Source organism: Clarias gariepinus, chromosome 11, assembly GCF_024256425.1.
Source record: "Clarias gariepinus isolate MV-2021 ecotype Netherlands chromosome 11, CGAR_prim_01v2, whole genome shotgun sequence".
In the NCBI taxonomy this organism is placed as follows: Eukaryota; Metazoa; Chordata; class Actinopteri; order Siluriformes; family Clariidae; genus Clarias; species Clarias gariepinus.
Genome location: NC_071110.1, coordinates 6,574,033 through 6,592,393, shown reverse-complemented (window position 1 = coordinate 6,592,393; position 18,361 = coordinate 6,574,033). Strand labels below are relative to the sequence as shown.

Here is an 18,361-nt window from a genome sequence, read left to right as displayed (position 1 = left end):
AACAACCAAAAAAAAAAAAAAAAAGAAGAAGCTTGAAATAAAAAAGCAAATCAATTTTCTTCCATGGAAAAATTGCATATGGTCATCCTTGAATTTTACAGTTCTGTGCAAAAGTCTTGATCTCCCTCATTTCTTCATATTTTGCTTCCAAAGAGCCAGACCTACTTGTATTTAATGTAGTCTTGAAAAATAGTTTTCCAGGCCTCCTGAATAACCTTTTTGCGAGCTCATTTTCAGTGCAGTCCCTGTACCTGATGGTTTTCCCGCTTATTCAAGCAGAAAAAACATCGAACTTAAGCCGGGGATTAGTATACTGGTGATGCCGAGTGGTTGGAACAGACAAAAGGGGAAATGAGGCTGCTGCTGAGGTTGTTACATCAAATTCCCCAAAACATTTTTAAACTTTATCTTTAGGCACTTTGTAGCCTGCCGCAGTAAAAGTCTTCATTTGTCTTAATTTCTTTAATCAACATAAGGTAATTTAATCCAATATGAAGAAATAAGTGGTAAAGACTTTTGCACAGTACTGTATGGCTGTACAGTATGTCATCAGCTCTTACTCTCTCTCTCATTCTACAGTACTGTATATACTGTACCACTTGTATGTTCAAAGTTTTGGGAGGCCTGGTGCCAATCTCAGGTGACTTGGGGGCATGAGGAGCGATACACCCTGGACCCCTTGGACGGGGTGAAAATCCATCGCATAGCACACAAGTCCACACATCCACACACACACACACACACTAGGCAATTTGAAAACGTCAATTAACCTATGTTGCATGTGTTTGGACTGTGGGAGAAAAAACAGTGTACCTGAGAAGAAACTCACTATGCACAGGGACCTGAGGTGGGAATCGAACCCCAACCCTGGAGGCAACAGTTAAAGACAGAAACAGCTAAACACACCACCAGAGTGCCACCTTTTAATAAATAAATGAATGAATGAATTTAAACTAAAAAAGCAAACAAAAAAACGCCAGACAATTTAATTTAATATGAAAAAATGAGTGATGGGCCAAGACTTTTGCACAGTATATGATTAATATTACAAATCCAGAAACACTTTAAAAACAGTACTAGAACAGACTTTGATCTGGAAAAGAGAAAATGTTAAACAATTACAATGATGGTCTATAATTTGACAGATGATGGACGGACAATGTTGGACAATCAGGCAAAACTGCCATGTGGTTGACGAACCATCTGGACAGTTGGAGTAAAAATGAGCGATTAAGATTTAACAGTGTTTCCTATTAAAACTTGTGAGTGGAATAAGCAATGCGGACATTAAAGCAGTGTGAATTTCCCTGCGTACCTCGCTGTGTAAAACAGATGACCATCAGTTCTTGACTCACATCTCCAGACCGGCGAACAGGAATGAGAAACTCTCCGACGTCTTCCTCGATCGAGTACGTTGATGAAGGAATGAACACTGTGGACTCTTTAAAGAGAACAGAAAAAAGAAACAATTTTACAGTCCAGTTTGTTTAAAGGTTCAAAGCCAGCACTTTGCCATTACAACAGAATGCTTCTGCTGTATTAAAGTTTACTAGAACTCTAAGAACACTCAACTTCTTCTTCTTTTTTCCCCCCCAAGTGTAAGATGTTAAAACTTAAGAACACACTCCAATGTGCAGTGGATCATGCGAGAGGAATCAATATCCTCCTAGAGCTACAAGACTATGTAATAAACTCTACTGGCCGGAAAAAAATACCCCAAATCTGATTCCATTAGGCAGCGGGAAGCTGAACAGGGACGCAGGAGATCGAAAGTCAGATTTTCGGAGCCCTCGCTGGCATTCCATGAACAAGGGCCAGCGAGAATGTCAGAGCATTTTTATGGTAATGTGGCCTAAGCTCCCTGCCTTTTTTGTGTGTTTGTAACCTTTGCTTCCACTATACACTTGTAGCATAAATAGTTTCAGCTTCCCTCAAGCTTGTGACCTTCGGAAACACTGAAACCGGTGTACAGATCTGAATTTACAACCACTAAGTGTAAAGTTCTAGGATTATGGATTCAGCATGGATCCAAGCAAACGTTTGTGTATTATATACAAACCCTGAATAACAGCATAAAAAAAAAGCCACCACAACAACTTATGTTCTATTTTTTTTTTTTTTAATCCATCTATCCACATTAAACAGGCATAGAAGGCATCCATAAAAGCGTCAATGGAGCATAATTAACTCATAGTTTATCTTTAATAATGCACCTGTGCATCACATGTGTACGGTGGCTGAGGAGTGCAAAACGATATAATAAAACCGAAAACAATAACACATTAAAAAAAACAAAATAACAAAACTGAAAACAAAACAACAATTAAAAAACAACAACAACAAAAACAATCTAACAAATGAGAAAACACGACGACAATTTAGTCAAACCGGAAAAGGTGGATATAGATTGCAAATGAAATTCTTCTTTGGATGAGACATCTGTCACTTAAGACATACAAAAAGTATTACCTAGTGAAGTCAGAACCATTTTTAAAGCATATTTAACACAACGTATTTGACCAAAGTGCTGTAAAATCCTGAAATACTGAAATGAATCCTTAAATGAAAATACATCTAAATGTCCATGTGGCTGCAGTACTTCCTGTATATTTTGAGTGACTGATGTCTCGTCCAATCAGCGGGAAGAGTCAACACGGCTATGTTTGGTTTTAGAATAAAATTCTTATTGTTGATCTTTAGTGGCAGATGTCTCATCCAATCAGCAGTGAGAATGTAATTCGCAAACCACACCTACCTTTTTTGACTTATTGTTTTCGGTTTTGTTTTGTTTTCGGTTTTATTATTTTGTTTTTTACTTTGTTAATTAGTTTTTAGTTTTGTTGTTTTCTTTCATTTTTTTATTTTGTTATTTTGTTTTTGAAGTTGTTATTTTGTTTACAGTTTTGTTATTTTGTTCTCATTTTGTTATTTTGTTTTCGGTTTTGTTATTTTGTTCTCATTTTGTTTTTTTGTTTTGGGTTTTGTTGTTTTGTTGTTTTGTTCTCATTTTGTTATTTTGTTTGCCACTTCTCGGTGCATTAGTAGCTCAGAATTCTCACAATATCTACTTCTACACTTTCCCCATAAAAACTGAACAACTAAATAAACCTTAAGATTTTTAAAAACAGTCATATTATAATATCAATACAGAAATGTCTATGATAAATAATGTCTAAAACACAAGTGCAGAAAGAAAAAAATCCCTGAATAAAGCAAATCCAGACAGGAGATTTTTCATCCTGTTGCTTTTTTTCCCTCTTCGCTGTTTTTTTGTTTTGTTTGTTTTTGTAATCAAAGCCCCTTAAACAAAGTTTAAGTATGCGAGATATAAATTGCATTATTTTTGATAAACACAAAGGTTAATACAATTGACTTGTGTCAGTTTAAACCATTTAAAAGATACAGAATCATTTTATGTAATGCTCAGTGTAATATGTGCACTGCGTTTCAGTTTAAAAATGTAATCAGATGATTTGCCGAAACTTTTCATGCTTAACTTCATCAATTTTCTCCTACCATTTGTTCATTACTTTCTCCTGTTAAAAAAAACCCTGAATAAGCAGAAAATCTGTTCTCTCTACATGAGATAAAATCTGCCTCTTTCCCATCTCAATTAATCAGACTTAAAAATGATTTTTGCCCAGAGACATTACTGACTAGCATGACATCAAATTAAACCTTTTTAAAATTCCACTGTGTAACCACCGTATAAAGTACACATTTGGCAGACACATTTTCTTTTTTCGCATATGTTATACATATAATAAAGAAAATGTGTGTGCAAAAGAAGCTACTTATAAAGTTTATGCAACATGGAAGTGGCCAATCTTGCTTCCCTAAAAATTTAACGTTCAGACGTTTTGGAGAGATGATTTTATATGTGAAAAATAGGAATTTTCCTGCGTTATACTGTCCCACTTCAAACAAAAAAAAGGTAAAATGATAAATAATCATATTACTTTGAGTATTGATACTAAAATTGCAAAACTTTAAATTCCAAAAAACAGTTAAAACAAGAATATATGCACATTCTTGTTTTAACTGTTTTTTGGTAAAAGCTTAAAAAACAAACAAAAAAATCTGTAGTGTCCGTAACCATTATAAATTCATGTTGCAATATCTTAATATTGCATTTTAGAATAATACATGTTCATGTTGTCTTTACATGTAAAATATAAATTGACAGAGTTTCAATTAAATTATTTTTAATGAAGTTATTTTGCACGCCTAAACTCTTGACCATGGAAGACATCAGCAATGTCAGCACTGAATTCATTTTCTCATCAACAGGGATTTTTTTTTTTTTGGTTGCTATGCCACTCAGGAGCCCCAGTTCTTAAAGGTGACCTAATATGCAAAATCCATTATTTTAGTCATATTTAAATATTTAAATGCATCTCCAGTGCACCAAAATAAATAAATAATATAACTTTTCCTGCTTTTTTTCTGTATTTATTGGTAGCCGTTAAACAAGCCAATTGGATTTTTTCCCTATTGTGACCTCATATAAGACGAGGCCCTCTAGCAGCTTGTTGCTCTGTTCTCTAGGGTCTCATCAGTAGCTCATTTACATAGACACTGAAATGGTGTAGTCGAAAAAGAAGTAAAATAAAAAAAAGTTTAAGGCATGTTAACATGCATTATCTGAAAGATTTTTCAGCTGAAGGATCAACACACAGCTTTATGGGAGTCTTAGCTTAAAACATAATATATGAGATCTTTAAAGCTTTAGTAGCATTTGACGAGTATTCTTAGCCCCAACACAAATATACTCTTTAATACTCAGAAAGAGAAAAAGCAAATATCCTTTAGTTTTCCTAAAGAAGCTGACGGTGTGCTCTAAACAAATAGTAACACTGCTAAGACTTTGGAGACCTAAATAAATCAAGTATCATTCAATTTATTCATAACTGTAGTTTTTCCTTTTCGTTTTTTATTTTACTTTTGCCTAATGCGTTCCATATCCGCATGGTATAGCGCTGTTTATCAGAATAGTTTATGATGCCATTTACCATCATTTTAATGGTTTTCATATTAAAATAAAACTAATAAAAAGATTAAAGCGTTTACCTGAATAATAAAGATCTCTAAATGCTATTATTGGAAGAAATTACCCAGTGAGCAACACTGTTCAGAAAACTCATTATGAGATATTGATGAGGATTTACAAAATGTCAACGTATTTACACAATAAAAGCCTAAATATAACTACAGCCTCAGGTATCTGTCAGACATTTTTATAAGCTGGAAATAAATTGCCTAAACCAGTGCCAACACAATGCAGGAAAAAAATAATTATAATAATTTGGAAACTCACCATCTTCAGGGTCGATTATCTCCACCGTTGCTGTCTGGGGGAACTCAAGCGCCCCCATTACAGGCTCAGACAGAACAATCTGGAAGGTTTCCGCCTGTTCGTACAGGTGGTCGCCGAGGATCCGGACCTTCCAGGTGGCAGTGGTCTGGCCTGGGTTGAACTGGACCTGTTTCTGGGCTTTGCCACGAAAATCTTTGTCTTTCTCTGCTGTGCCATCCCTGGTTCCAATACCTTTGGAGTAAAAAAAAGGTTGGCATGAATTAGAAACAATGTTGAATAAACGAAAAGAAATAAGATTTTTTTTACTGCGACAGGCTGCAAAGTGCCTTAAGATACAATTTAAAAATTGTTTGTTTATGTAATCTTGGCAGCAACCTCGTTTCCCCTCTCATCTGTTTCAGAAACAAAGATGATGTCATCTGATCAAGCCATGCTTAATGCATAGTGGATTAAGGATGGCTTAATCAGATGACATCATGTTTGTTTCTCACCTGTTGATGCCTTACAATGTTTTTTTTTTTTAATGCTTGAAAGAATCATAACAACCAAACAACATTCCTCTAAAACTCTTCAAGTGCAGGGAATGGACTGAAAACAAGAGTCAAAAACAAGAGCCAAAAAAGTTCTTTATGAAGCTTGAAGAACTATTCCTCAAGAGTACATTAAAAATACAAGAAAATCTGTCTCTTTGCAAGCAAAATATGAAGAAGTGATGGGTGGCTCAAGACTCTTGCACAGCACTGTAGTTAAACAAAATGATTGCTGAGAGCTTCTGGCCAAACCTCCAGTAGCCGAAATGAAATGAGCTGTATTTGAATGTGACTGTCCACTGGGGTTTGGTGGACATGGACGACTGACAAAGGCTTCATCGTGCCAGCTGGATCATTGCAGGGTTGCCAAGCTTTCTTTGACAGCTGGCAAGACCATACACAGCATGGGCACTGTGGTAATTAAACCAGTTGCCTAGCCTACAGCAACGGTCACAACACAAGCGAGTAAACAGAAGCGACTTGAAAGTATAATAAATTAACAGCATATATTAGATACGGGTCTTTCTGTTGGAGATTAATTCATGAGGACAGAAGGTGGGAAGAAGAGAGGGTTGCTAAAGTAAAGAGAGACAAAATTTAGGAGGCGTACCGATATGCTATTGCACACATGGAGAATTTGGACTCTTAAAAAAAAAAAAGGAGAACCTGTACTTTGAAGAAAAAGGGAAAAAAATGCTTTGATATGAAAAAAAAAAAAAAAAAAACAGACATGGAAGAGAGGATGAGTCCTGCCTCTATCTGCCCACACACGTGCCTGGATAAAACTAAATTAGCCCAACAGGGCCTGAAAAAAGGCAGTCTTCTGTTTGAAGAGAAAGAGGAAATGACTGCTTTCAAATTATATCTTCTTCTCAGCAGGAGAACTTCAGAGGGGCAAGCAACAGGTCGATGAAGGGTTGGAATTAAAAAAAAAAAAAAAAAAAAACTGTGGTCTTTACACTCTACACAGAGCGGAGGAGTGAATTATCAGCAGGTGAATCTAACCTTGTGAGAACAAGTGGTGGTCCACCTGCGCAGGTGCTAGAGACTCGAGCCTGCTTCAGGAACCAGTTGTTATTTTCTCACAGCTGGATGCGAAGATGCGGCTCTCCACGACCACCCAAATTAAAATTTAATTGGGGTAGTTGCACAGCCTTTATAAAGAGCCTTGGTTTTTCATTTGATCAGTTTGCACTTCAGAGGTTAAGACCTTTAATCTCAAACTCTTTTAACTTTTCCTGAATAAACATTCCCACTACTATCATGGCTTATTATTCTAAAATTTAGCAAGGATGATAAAAAAAAAAAAAAAAAAAGCTTTTTCCATCCATGCATTAGAGACTATAAAAGCAGGCTTGTAACCCTGCAGACTTTTAAATATTAATCCCTAAAACCAAGAACTAACTAAACCCACTTTCAGTTTTGGGTGGTTTGTGATTTTTGCTTTCGAAACAGGAAAGCTACCGACCACAAGGTCTTGAGTTCAAGCCCTTGTACTGCCCAGCAACCACTAGTGGGGCCTTAACTTTTTCTGCTACAAGTGGGATACATCAGGGCAGACCTTGTACTATGAGTTAGTACTGTATATATTATTATACTCTATCTGTTCTTTCCAAAAAAACTTGTCTTCTATACTATGTCAGTCTCTGAAAAAACAACTCTGCTGATTCTACCTACAGCCTTCAAACATTTCTCTAGAGCAGCAAAACCCTAAAGAGTACCGATGGTGCTTCAGTAGCTAGAGGCTTGAACTTTCTTTTCGATCCAAACCAACACAAATCAGAAACTTGAGCAGGAGAATCAGCAGCCAGATTTTGTCAGGTCAAAGCTGACAAGCGTAAGCTGCACTCCAAACCCTGAAAGATTCATCTAATGAGCAAAAGATGTTTTTTTTTTTTTTTTTCTCAAGATCCTCAAGTAAGATGCTCTTTTCCAGAGGGAACCAGAGTGTTCAGCTACTGTACCTTTTATACCGACTTTCTCTGTCTGCCCTAGAACCTAAGGTTGTTAACATTGCCTACACAGGGGACACACTGCTTAGCACTTCCTTTCATTTACAGTTTACCTTTCAGCACTTCATTACTGACTCAGTAAAATAGCTCCAGCTTCAGGAAAAAAAAAAAGGTTATTTGTGCCATTTAAATGTAGCAAATGGGATATTAAATCCTGCGCCATCTCTGTTTACTCCAAATGGTGGAAAATGTCACATACTCGTGTGTTTTCCCCGGAAAAAAATTACTGAATGCGTCTAATTATACTGTACACTTTTCATAGGGAACAGAATATGTACTACACTTTAACTGTTGCCATTACTATAATGAGGAGAGAATTGGAGAAATTAATCAGCACTGAGGCTATTTTTGCCAACCGAGCATCTGGTGTCTTGTCTTGTTTCAAGTCAATATACCACTTCTTTAAACATTGCTTGGCAATTTAAATCACACATTCACATTTGGTAATTAGGAAAATGAGATAGAGAACGAGTTCACTAATGGCTTCATCCTGCCCTCTGTCCACAGTAGAAACACAAGAACAACTTGAAGTTTGCCTGCCATCAACGATTCTAGTAAACCCCAGGAGGCTAGCCCTGAGAAAACAGACTGACCAACAGCAGCTCAAAAGAGCTGAGGGAATTGATAAGCACATAAAAAAATGGCATTTCATGACTTTCCGGTCTTTAAGTCAGTAACCTTTTAAGATGAGTTCTTTGGACTGTCCTTCCTGAGGGAACTCTCTGAGGTTTCAAATAGAAACTGTTTATAAAGCTTAAAACATTAAACACCCAAAGAACTCATTCATACACACACACACACACACACACACACACGGACGGGCAAAAAAGCATTTAATCAGCCACCAATTGTGCAAGTTCTCGCACTTAAAAAGACGAGAGAGGCCTGTAATTTTCATCATAGGTATATCTCAACTATGAGAGACAAAATAAGAAAAAGAAAATCCAGAAAATCACATTGTAGGATTTTTAAGGAGTTTATATATTAAAACATTATACATAAAACATTATAATAAATGTCATTTATAAATGTCTAATACAGTTGAAATTGATGATTTACACTGCCCAGCCAAAAAATATATAAAAAAAAAAAAAAAGCCATCTTTGGAATGTGCTAATGAAGGTTTTGGACGGCGAACCAACTCTCCCATCATCTCTCCAAAACCGTGGAGAGAAATGAATGCAACAGTGGATGGACTCTTGCATAAGCTTATCAAAATGATGGCTCAGCCATTTTTAAAGGAAAAGGTGGTGTAATTCAGTAACAGAGTGTGTGACGTTGTCTTTAAGTGGGCAGGGGATAATCAATTATATGACCAATAACAAATAATGCAATCAATCAATAAATCCATCAATCAATAAACCATCAGGTCTAGATACTCCTAACAGAACTCTACTCAACACAACAACAAATATCTCTTTATTTCACTTAAATCACTTAAAACTTAAGATTAGATTTAAATATAAGTTATCTTTCATTTGGAACTACTGTCAGATATGTGCTTGTACTAAACAATTCTAGAAAGTCCTATGGTATACAATTCATAATGTATATTCTTCTTAGTTATAATGATGTGCAAAATGCCTTATGGATGCAATAAAACATTCTTATTATTAAGTGCTCCAATAAGTAAGCTAACAACTATTAAAACCACAAATACATGATTCCACTTACTGATGAACGAGGTCTCGCCGAGGTAACCCCTCCGTCTCAAAACCACCTCCAAGAACTTGGCCTCTTCATCCACCACGTAATACTCCTTCTCCAGGGAGATCCAAGCCCAGGTCAGCCTGAACTGTTGGTTCTTCAGCTTGTTTCCTCCTGCACACAAACACAATCATACTTGATTTCATGCTGACACTATTCTTGCTACACTAATCAGGAACTGATGCAAAAAAAAAAAAAAAAAAAAAAAAGCTCCTCAGGGCTTACTGCAATTAGAGCAAAGGACTGTGATGAATCAGTCATTATAGGAACTGACAACCAGCAAGAAAACATTTTGGATAATGTTGTGCTTTTAACCTCGTAGAAAGTTCTGTTAAAATGTTCTAAACTTAAGGCAAGTGTCTAATATTAGGTTAGTTTAGCTGAATCTTTAATGATGATCCAAAAGGCAGTCCATGGTACAAAAAAAAGTATATACTAAAGTCATAGCAAACTTTTAGATCCCACTGTACATCTGTTCTGTAATGTTATTAGAGAACAAAGCGCAAATCAGACACAAGGTCTCTACACTAAAAATCCCCTGAGCACCACACCTTACTTTAATATCAACTGATTCCTTTGATCTTTATTATTATACAGTCTCTGGCTACATAAGTTGCTCTTGATCGTCAGCAGGTCACATGACTAAATATACCCTCGCCAGCCAATTCAATAGGTGCACGTTGCTAGTACTGGGGTTTTTGCCTTTAGAACTGCCTTGATTCTTCGTGGCACTGATTCAAGAAGGTGCTGGAAACATTCCTAAGAGCTTTTGGTCCATATTGGCAAGATAGCATCATGCAGTTGCTGCAGATGTGTTGGCTCAGTTTGCGGTTTTTAGCTGACAGGAGTGGGACCAGTTGTAGTCGTCTGCTGCTGTAGCCCATCTGCTAAAAAGTTCGACGTGTTGTGCGTTTAAAGATGCACTTCGGCAAACCTTGGGTGTAATGAGATGTTATTTGAGTTACTTTTGTCTTTCTACCAAATCAAACAAGTCGGCCATTCTCTAGTACCAACAAGGCATTTTCACCCAGAGAACTGCCACTCACTGGATATTTTCTCTCTTGCAGAACATTCTCTGTGAACCCTAAAGATGGTTGTGTGTGAATATCCCAGTGGATCAGCAGTTTCGGAAACCGCCAGCCGTGTCATGTTCAAGGTCAAATAAATTACCTTTCTTTTGATACTTGGTTTGAACTTCAGCAGATGGTCTAGACCATGTCTACATGCCTAAATGCATTGAGATGCTGTCATGTGTTTGGTTGGTTAGATACCTTCAAACAGGCGTACTGAATAAAGTGCTGGTCAGCTATAAGTGTTCTAGAATTTCGATAACTTTACATAATGCATCACTTCTCTGATGAGTCCATGTAAATATTGTGCATGTCTTATTCAAACTTCAAAACTAACTGTTAGTTTGGTTTCGAACAGATTTTTGTGAAAGACAATAAAATGATTGAAAGCTTCTTAAAGTTCCTACTTACAGTATACTAAAGAAATTCCCAGGGAATATAATGCAAGCTTTACCAACATATTGATTTGGATGGGACCCAGACTTTTTTCTACTGCTCATTTTCCACAAATTGGACAGGACTTAAATCCAAGGGATACTCTGACAATAATCTTGACACCCCAGATAAACATAAATCCATTCCAAATAGGATTTTAGTCAATGAAAAACCCACTTAGGAATAAAAGGACGAATCCACTTGAGTGAGAAACGAGAGATCACGAGGAGGAGGGGAACAGAGATTGGTGGACGCTAAATAAGTGTCTCTTCTGGATACACTGTTCCAGGCTATCAGTGGACCGTAGACTGAGAGTTTGGCAGCACTACACAAGCACTAACCTCACAGCAATCTCCCCATGTCCTTCCCTCGGTTGTCATGCTCGGTAAACCAGTCACGTCTCACTATGTCCATTTCCCTTTCATGAAAAGGGCGAGGCACAGACGTTCACCCTGCCGTGTCTGGGTGTTTTAATGTTTGTGTCTGTGTCTGTGTGTGTGCATAAATACTGCCTGATAACACCTGTTCATGGCTGCTTTATGTGGTCAGATTGACTACCTACTGGGAATTCACTTTGGGGAGGGGGGAGGGGGGGGCGGAGCTGCCCATGACACACAGGGTCCGTGTTGACAAACGTCCATGGCACATGCACACAACAAAATATGGCATGGATATAATACCATAAGTGCATCAGCAATGAAACAACATCCTAAGTAAGACACATGCATTTCCCAATCAACTCAAGCTGATGTCCTTGTTGCTCGACAGCTTTGAGAGAGGCTCTTCGATCAAAGCTGCTCAACAAATCCGTGACTGAGGTGATCAAACCCGAGCTGGTATAAGAAAAGATCTCATGAATGATAAGAAAAAAGGAGCTCGATAATACTCCCCCACTCAGACAACAGAAAAAGCGTGACTGCTAAAAGGTTCAGAAGAAGAAGGGAAACTACCTGGCTTACCTTCAAAAGTCTGCTATTTGTAGAATAATTGCTTCCGTCAACATGCTTTTGAAGAAAGAGAATTCGAGATTTTTTGTAACACACGAATACAATAATTTTTCAAATCGTACACGCTGTCAGACATGCGGAATGTAAAAGAAATTGCACTGAAAAGAAGATTGTGTGTTGGTGTCTGAAATCCTGTCATATGTCTCTATGCCTGGATTCAAACACACAATCAACAATTACAAATAAACCAGGGTTGAGTGTTTTTTTTTCCCTGCACATTAACATATTTTGACCACCAATCCAATTGCACCTCCAATTTCCCTTTTCGCCCGAGGGTCTGTGTGCATGGAGTTTGCATGTTCTCTCCGTGCTTAATGGGTTTCCTCCAGGTTCTCCGGTTTCCTCCCACAGTCCAAAGACATGCAGATTAGGCTAACTACCGTTCCCAAATTGTCCGTAGTGTGTACAGTATATGTGTGTGTCCTGAAACGGATTGGCATCCCATCCAGAGTGTACTGTACCCTCTTGACCCTGTATACAGTCTAACGTGGTATAGATGGTGAGTATTCAGTGGTAAAAGTAGTTTTAAATTCTTACTATGTTGCAAAAGATGAGGAGAATAAAAGGTGCTGGACAGTCCTGTAAATTCCATAAGTTTCTCTTTATGTCTGCATTTATTCCTCTTTAAATAAACCTCCAAATAAGCTAATGATGTTCTGTTGAATCCCAAAAAACGTGAACTGGAAAGCTAATGCAGGTTATACTGTATGTACAGTAGGGTGTATAATCCCTCGTTCCACACACCAATTAGTGCCCTTGTTTATGGATTTGGGATACAACCTTGTGTTCGAAGCTAGCTTTGTTGAACAAAGTGGTGACGTGAGTCATGAACCTGTCAGCGTGCTAGCAGAACTTCGTACTTACTTTTACTATTAGCAATGAATAATCGAAACTCAACACGAACGACTCGGAGGCGTTTCGAAACGACATAAGCAATTATTAAGGAGACAAAATGTTTAAGATGACGACGTCGTCGGATGCGTACTCTTGCTGAAAGAGTTTCCGTGACCGGTTTCAAAGTGATTTATTTATTTATTTTTTGCAGGCGGTTGCTCGTCAATCTTTTTCAATAGTATGGAGCGCACCGACCTACTTTTACCCATGAGTATATTTCACCAAAATGACATCTAAACATTCTAAAATTGACTTTCCAATCTCACGTATGTTCCAGGCCACATTCCAGCAAATCACGTTGCATAAACGGGAAGTTTAAACGAGTTTTCTGCCTTTAGGAAATCTAAAATCTTACCACCTGAAACCGTCTTTACATTGTATGATATTCAGCCTGATTTTGCAGGTCGCAGGTGCAATCACTTATCGTAATGGATAATCTCGGGCTGGGAGATGGGTTTGGTTGTCTTCGAATGCATAATGTGATGTCCTCAATGGTGACTGATTTAGAGCAGCTGTGAGCGAAAACAGCCGACGACAACATTCTGGCAGTGTCAAAAAAAATTAAATAAATAAAAAAAAATACACCATTCCGCTTAAAATAACAGTGATGCTTTCTAATTGTCCCGGTGATTTTAAATTAATTTTAAATACATTTTCAATCAGTTGTTTTTAAATTCAAAGATTTATAATATACGCTTAGGATATATATATATATATATATATAAAAACTTTTTTTTTTCTTCTGTGGTGGAAAATTATTTGTAATAGGGAAACGTAAAACGTCAAGTCAAGCTCGGATTTAACTTATTTCCCTGGGTTAACACATGTCAATATGTCCTCATATTACCTCATTTAATTTATTGTATATGAAATATAGAGTTTTTTTTATATATGTAAAATGCCTTTTCAGTCTACGCCCCCATCGTAGGGGCATAAAAATGAATGTGACATAATGGATAAGAGCTTAAAAGGATTTCGTTAGCTAAATAGCACTCTTCATAGAGTTTATGGACTGTGGCGACAACATGAAACCATTATACTTTGCCTCATTTTTCAAGAGATACAAATCTGTGCCAGAGAGAAGAATGCTTTTAAAATGTATGGGTACTCAACAAGGATCTCCTGTAGATGGATGAACGAGAAAATTAATGACAAAACTTGTAGACAGCCAGAAAATAGTTTCTATACAAGAGATTTCTGAGACCGTTGACCTCTAAAAGACCTTTGACCTCTCCTGGTTATGATGCTAACACAATAAAAGAAAACTTTAATGAGTCTAAACACTTCTCCATGAAACAGTTCCACATGGATAAGTTCACATGCTTCATATAAAGTGCTGAACCCAACTTTGCCAAGGCAGAAATATACAATATTTAGCAGCTGAGTACAAGTTTATGCTGTGTTCTTGTGTGACCTCTAAATCAGGACAGCCACCTCTACAAACAGATCCAAGATAAATTCCTTATAAAGGCAACGTCTCCACTGTACAGTAGATGTGCCATTCAGTACTTGGACTGGATAAACTCATGCTGCCTGGGTATCTCTCTCAGGGGCTTCGGTATCCCTTAAAGCTCTTATATGAGTATTTATGAGCTGAAAGAGAGCGTTCACCTTAAAATACACACACTAGATAGTGAACAACCATTTATAGGTGTCTCGTATGAGAAATCTAAACACTGATTAGACAGCAGGGTGAAATGTATAAACAAGGTTTTGAAGGTGGACGGCATGGCCTTCGTCTGCGAAATCAGCTCTATAACGGCAGTGTTTTATGTACATTTGTACATAACCAAGAATGGGTTCGAGTATTTATTCAATTTAGCTAAAGAGTCCTCAAAAAGAACATGGATTTTTTTTTTTTATTCAATTTTAAACTTCTTTACATTTCCTCAAACCACAGGGTTATGGTATATTAATAGGTTAATTAAACTTTATTGTTTTTATAGTAACAATAAATTCACAGGGACTTGTATGGTGGATACTGCATATAAGAATAAGGCATAACATGAGGTGCTCACTTTCACACCGCTTTATCCTGCATTCAGGGTAGCAGGGACCTGGAGCCTATCCCAGGAGGGTTACCCTGGACCCTGGGTGCCAATCCATCGCAGGGCACACACACTCTCACACTACGGGCAATTTGGGAACGCCAATTAGTCTAACCTGCATATCTTTGGACTGTGGGAGGAAACCGGAATACCCTGAGGAAACCCACCAAGCACGGGGAGAACATGCAAACACCATGCACACAGACGAGAATCAAGTGATGCGAACAATTTAAAGAAAGCCGTATGACTGAGAATGATAAACCCGACCGAGATGGCCTGGAGACCAGTGCCAAGAGACACATCTGTCAGTGGGAATTGTACTAACAATCACTCATAAACACCACTTGCACATTGTAGGAATCCATCTTGAAGTTACTGCTACATCCCCGTACAGTCCTGACCTCACTCCAGGCCATTTCCAAATGTTTCAAATAAGTCCCTTGAAGGTCAGCATTACAACATTGCGGAGAGTCCAAAAACTTTCAACCTTGATGGTGTCCAAGCACCATCAAACCTTAATGGTGAAACACTAAGATAAGTGCAGTAGTGTAGCAGGGGTTTATATAGAAAAATAAAGAAGAGAGTTTGTTCTCTCATAACTGGGTTCTGTTATTCTGTACAGTCAAAAGTCCCGTTTTGACTTAAAATGCCACTTAAATGATTTGCTTGTACAATTTAAAATGTGTTCTTTAAAATGTTTTTCCATATGCAGGTAACATCATAATAGTGAACCTTTGGACTCTACTAGCCGAGTGCATGCCATGAACACCCCTCGTAATTAAAGGATAGAAAAGGAAAGTGCTTTAATAAATTTAGAAAAGCAAAAACCATTTTCTGTGGATTAAGAAAAATTAAACTACTTCTGGCTATGCATATCATAAGAAAATAATCAACTTCTGTGCAATGGGAGGAACTACGCTACACATTGCACCACGTTACACTCTGCAATTTATAATTTTTCCTAGACGTGTTTTGCTTCTTACTCGTACCACATTTTATTATATTCATCTTCACCTGCACAAGAGATTACAGGTGGAAATTAGTAAATAGCCAAGTGTGGGGCAAAACATTTTGTACCCTGATGTAATGCTTGCATAAAGCAAACTGTATTACTTAAGAAACTCTGCATAAATGCTTTAGGCACAAAGTTCTCGGTTTCCCAGGTTGTTTCTGAAGCTGCTGCAATAAGTGCAGAATCTCAGACACACTTCAAAGGGCACTGAGAGAAAGAGGGGGCGGTAAAAATAAACAACAAAAAAACGACGCAGAGTTAATTTATAACCAGGGGTTAATTTCCTAAGCAGGACTTTGCTTATTGTCAATCACATCTAGCATTTTTCCAAATCTCCCAAGCGTGAAAGGAATGGAAATAAAACAAACTTACATTTTGTTTTCTCCTTGACAGATCGGAGATGAATGACTCTCCTATTAATCGCTATAAAAAGGTCTACTCAATTCAGTAACAGCTCAAACGCCTAGCCCTCGTCAGTCCCTTCACCATTTGCCATTCCTTTAAACCTGTCACAGGATGACAGCACTGTGTGTAGGCACTGAATAACTTCACAGCTCATGTAATACAACACTTATTTAAAAGTTTTACAAAAATAGAATAATGGGGAAGTAATGAACAAGAACATGACCTCTTTCACACATTCTGCACCAATGTAGTTGGGTAAATAATATCACCATACATCATAAAATCAATAATAGCAATCCAAATACTGAACACTACGCAAACTATTTGGTCTTAAAATGCTTTCTGGAGTGTACACCACCACTAAATTCCCAGTCACTCAGTCCTAAGAGTCTACTCTGGCTCTGGAATGCTGATTACCAGGACATGAGCTTGTGATGGGTTTGATGAGTTATGAATAGAAGCAGTGCCAGGTTATTGCCTTGTCTCCTCTCTAAGCCTTAGATGCCCTTATTTGGTGGTGAGGGTCCTCAGTACTTGCTAGTCCCAGGCAAGTAGACAGACAGACAGACAGACAGACCCACTTGTGTTCTGCCAACTGTTCTGGGAGTTATCAATGTTGGTAACAGGAATATCGACAAGTCAAACTAGCTCACTAGTTAGGGCATTGGACTGCTAATCAGATGGTTCCAGGTTCGAATTTCAGCACCACCAAATTGCCATTGTTGCACCCTTGAGTAATGTCCTAAACTCTTCAATGTATAAAATGCAATAATTATAATATAATGTGAATTTTCCCAGGACTAGGCACCATTTTTAAGACCTACAGTACTGTACTATAAATAAGGCTAGACTAGCGGGTAGTGGCTAACTGCTTACACAGCCGCCTTCCGCTCTTAGTTGCGTTTTATTTTTTATACCACTATATATTGAGATGGCATTCGTGGCTCAGTGGTACTGTAGGTTTCTCGCCTACCATGCGGAAGGCCCAGGTTTGATTTCCACCCAATGCCCAAACCTGCAGTGCCGGTTCCAAGCCCAGATAAAATGGGAGGGTTGCGTCAGCAAGGGCATCCAGTGTAAAACCTGTGCCAAAATTGCTGTGCAAATCAGTTGGTTCGTTGTGGCGACCTCTTAACAGGAGCAAATGAAAAACCAACAACAACCGCTATATGTATTGAGCATGTTATGGTGAATGAATGCTCTTACATACTGTATGTTATCCCCCTTACTTTGTTTGTCAGAAATGCAGGGGGCGGGGGATAAGTGCAAAAAAGAGAAATGCTGAGAAATAATGGGTAATAAAGTCCCAAACATGGAGGTGAGGTGCATTTCATACTGAAAATTTCACAGACCTGTAAGATCCTATAAGTCTTGTTCATAGAAGAGAATAATTTTCAATCTATAACAAAACAATTATAGATTTTAAATGGTCCATGTTTTTTTTTTTTATTATTAATATTAATTCCCCATGAGAAATAAGCAGCTGTTTAATACTTTGACGTCACATGGAAACGTCTGGCACCTAAGTGGTGAAATAAACCTCCCCATGATGCCTGAACCCTGAACTGCTGAATCACTGCCAGTCTTCAAACGGAGTCTAAAGCCCTACCTCTTACTGAAGTACTTACATTAGTCCTCTAATTAGAACGAAGAGTCTGGACTGTGTGACTTTGTCTGTCTCACGATCCAAGCAGAGTTTTTGACTTTGATAGTGTTCTTTATCCATGACCTGGTGAATCAGGATGTACCTACTGATAACCTAAATTACTTCTTTAAGTCTGACTGAAAAAAAAAAACACACCAAAATTCCAAATGCCATAAATGTTTTGCTGGGGAAATTAGAACAGCAGTTAATAGGTAAAAGATTTAAATGAACGCAAACGTATATAAAAACGGTCAGGCTTGAAGCAAGAAAAGAGAGATA

At 37.7% G+C, this 18,361-nt stretch overlaps 1 protein-coding gene across 1 annotated transcript in view; it reads right to left on the bottom strand.

The window, feature by feature from the left end:
- The window catches only part of frem2b (FRAS1 related extracellular matrix 2b), a 118,027-nt gene that overhangs the window by 57,519 nt on the left and 42,147 nt on the right, over positions 1-18,361 (bottom strand). Inside the window, exons 3-5 of the mRNA XM_053506752.1 lie at positions 9,534-9,680; positions 5,318-5,548; positions 1,316-1,441 (exon numbers count right to left, since the gene is read on the bottom strand). Coding sequence (XP_053362727.1) covers positions 1,316-1,441; positions 5,318-5,548; positions 9,534-9,680 — 504 coding nt within the window. The remainder of the gene's footprint in view (positions 1-1,315; positions 1,442-5,317; positions 5,549-9,533; positions 9,681-18,361) is intronic.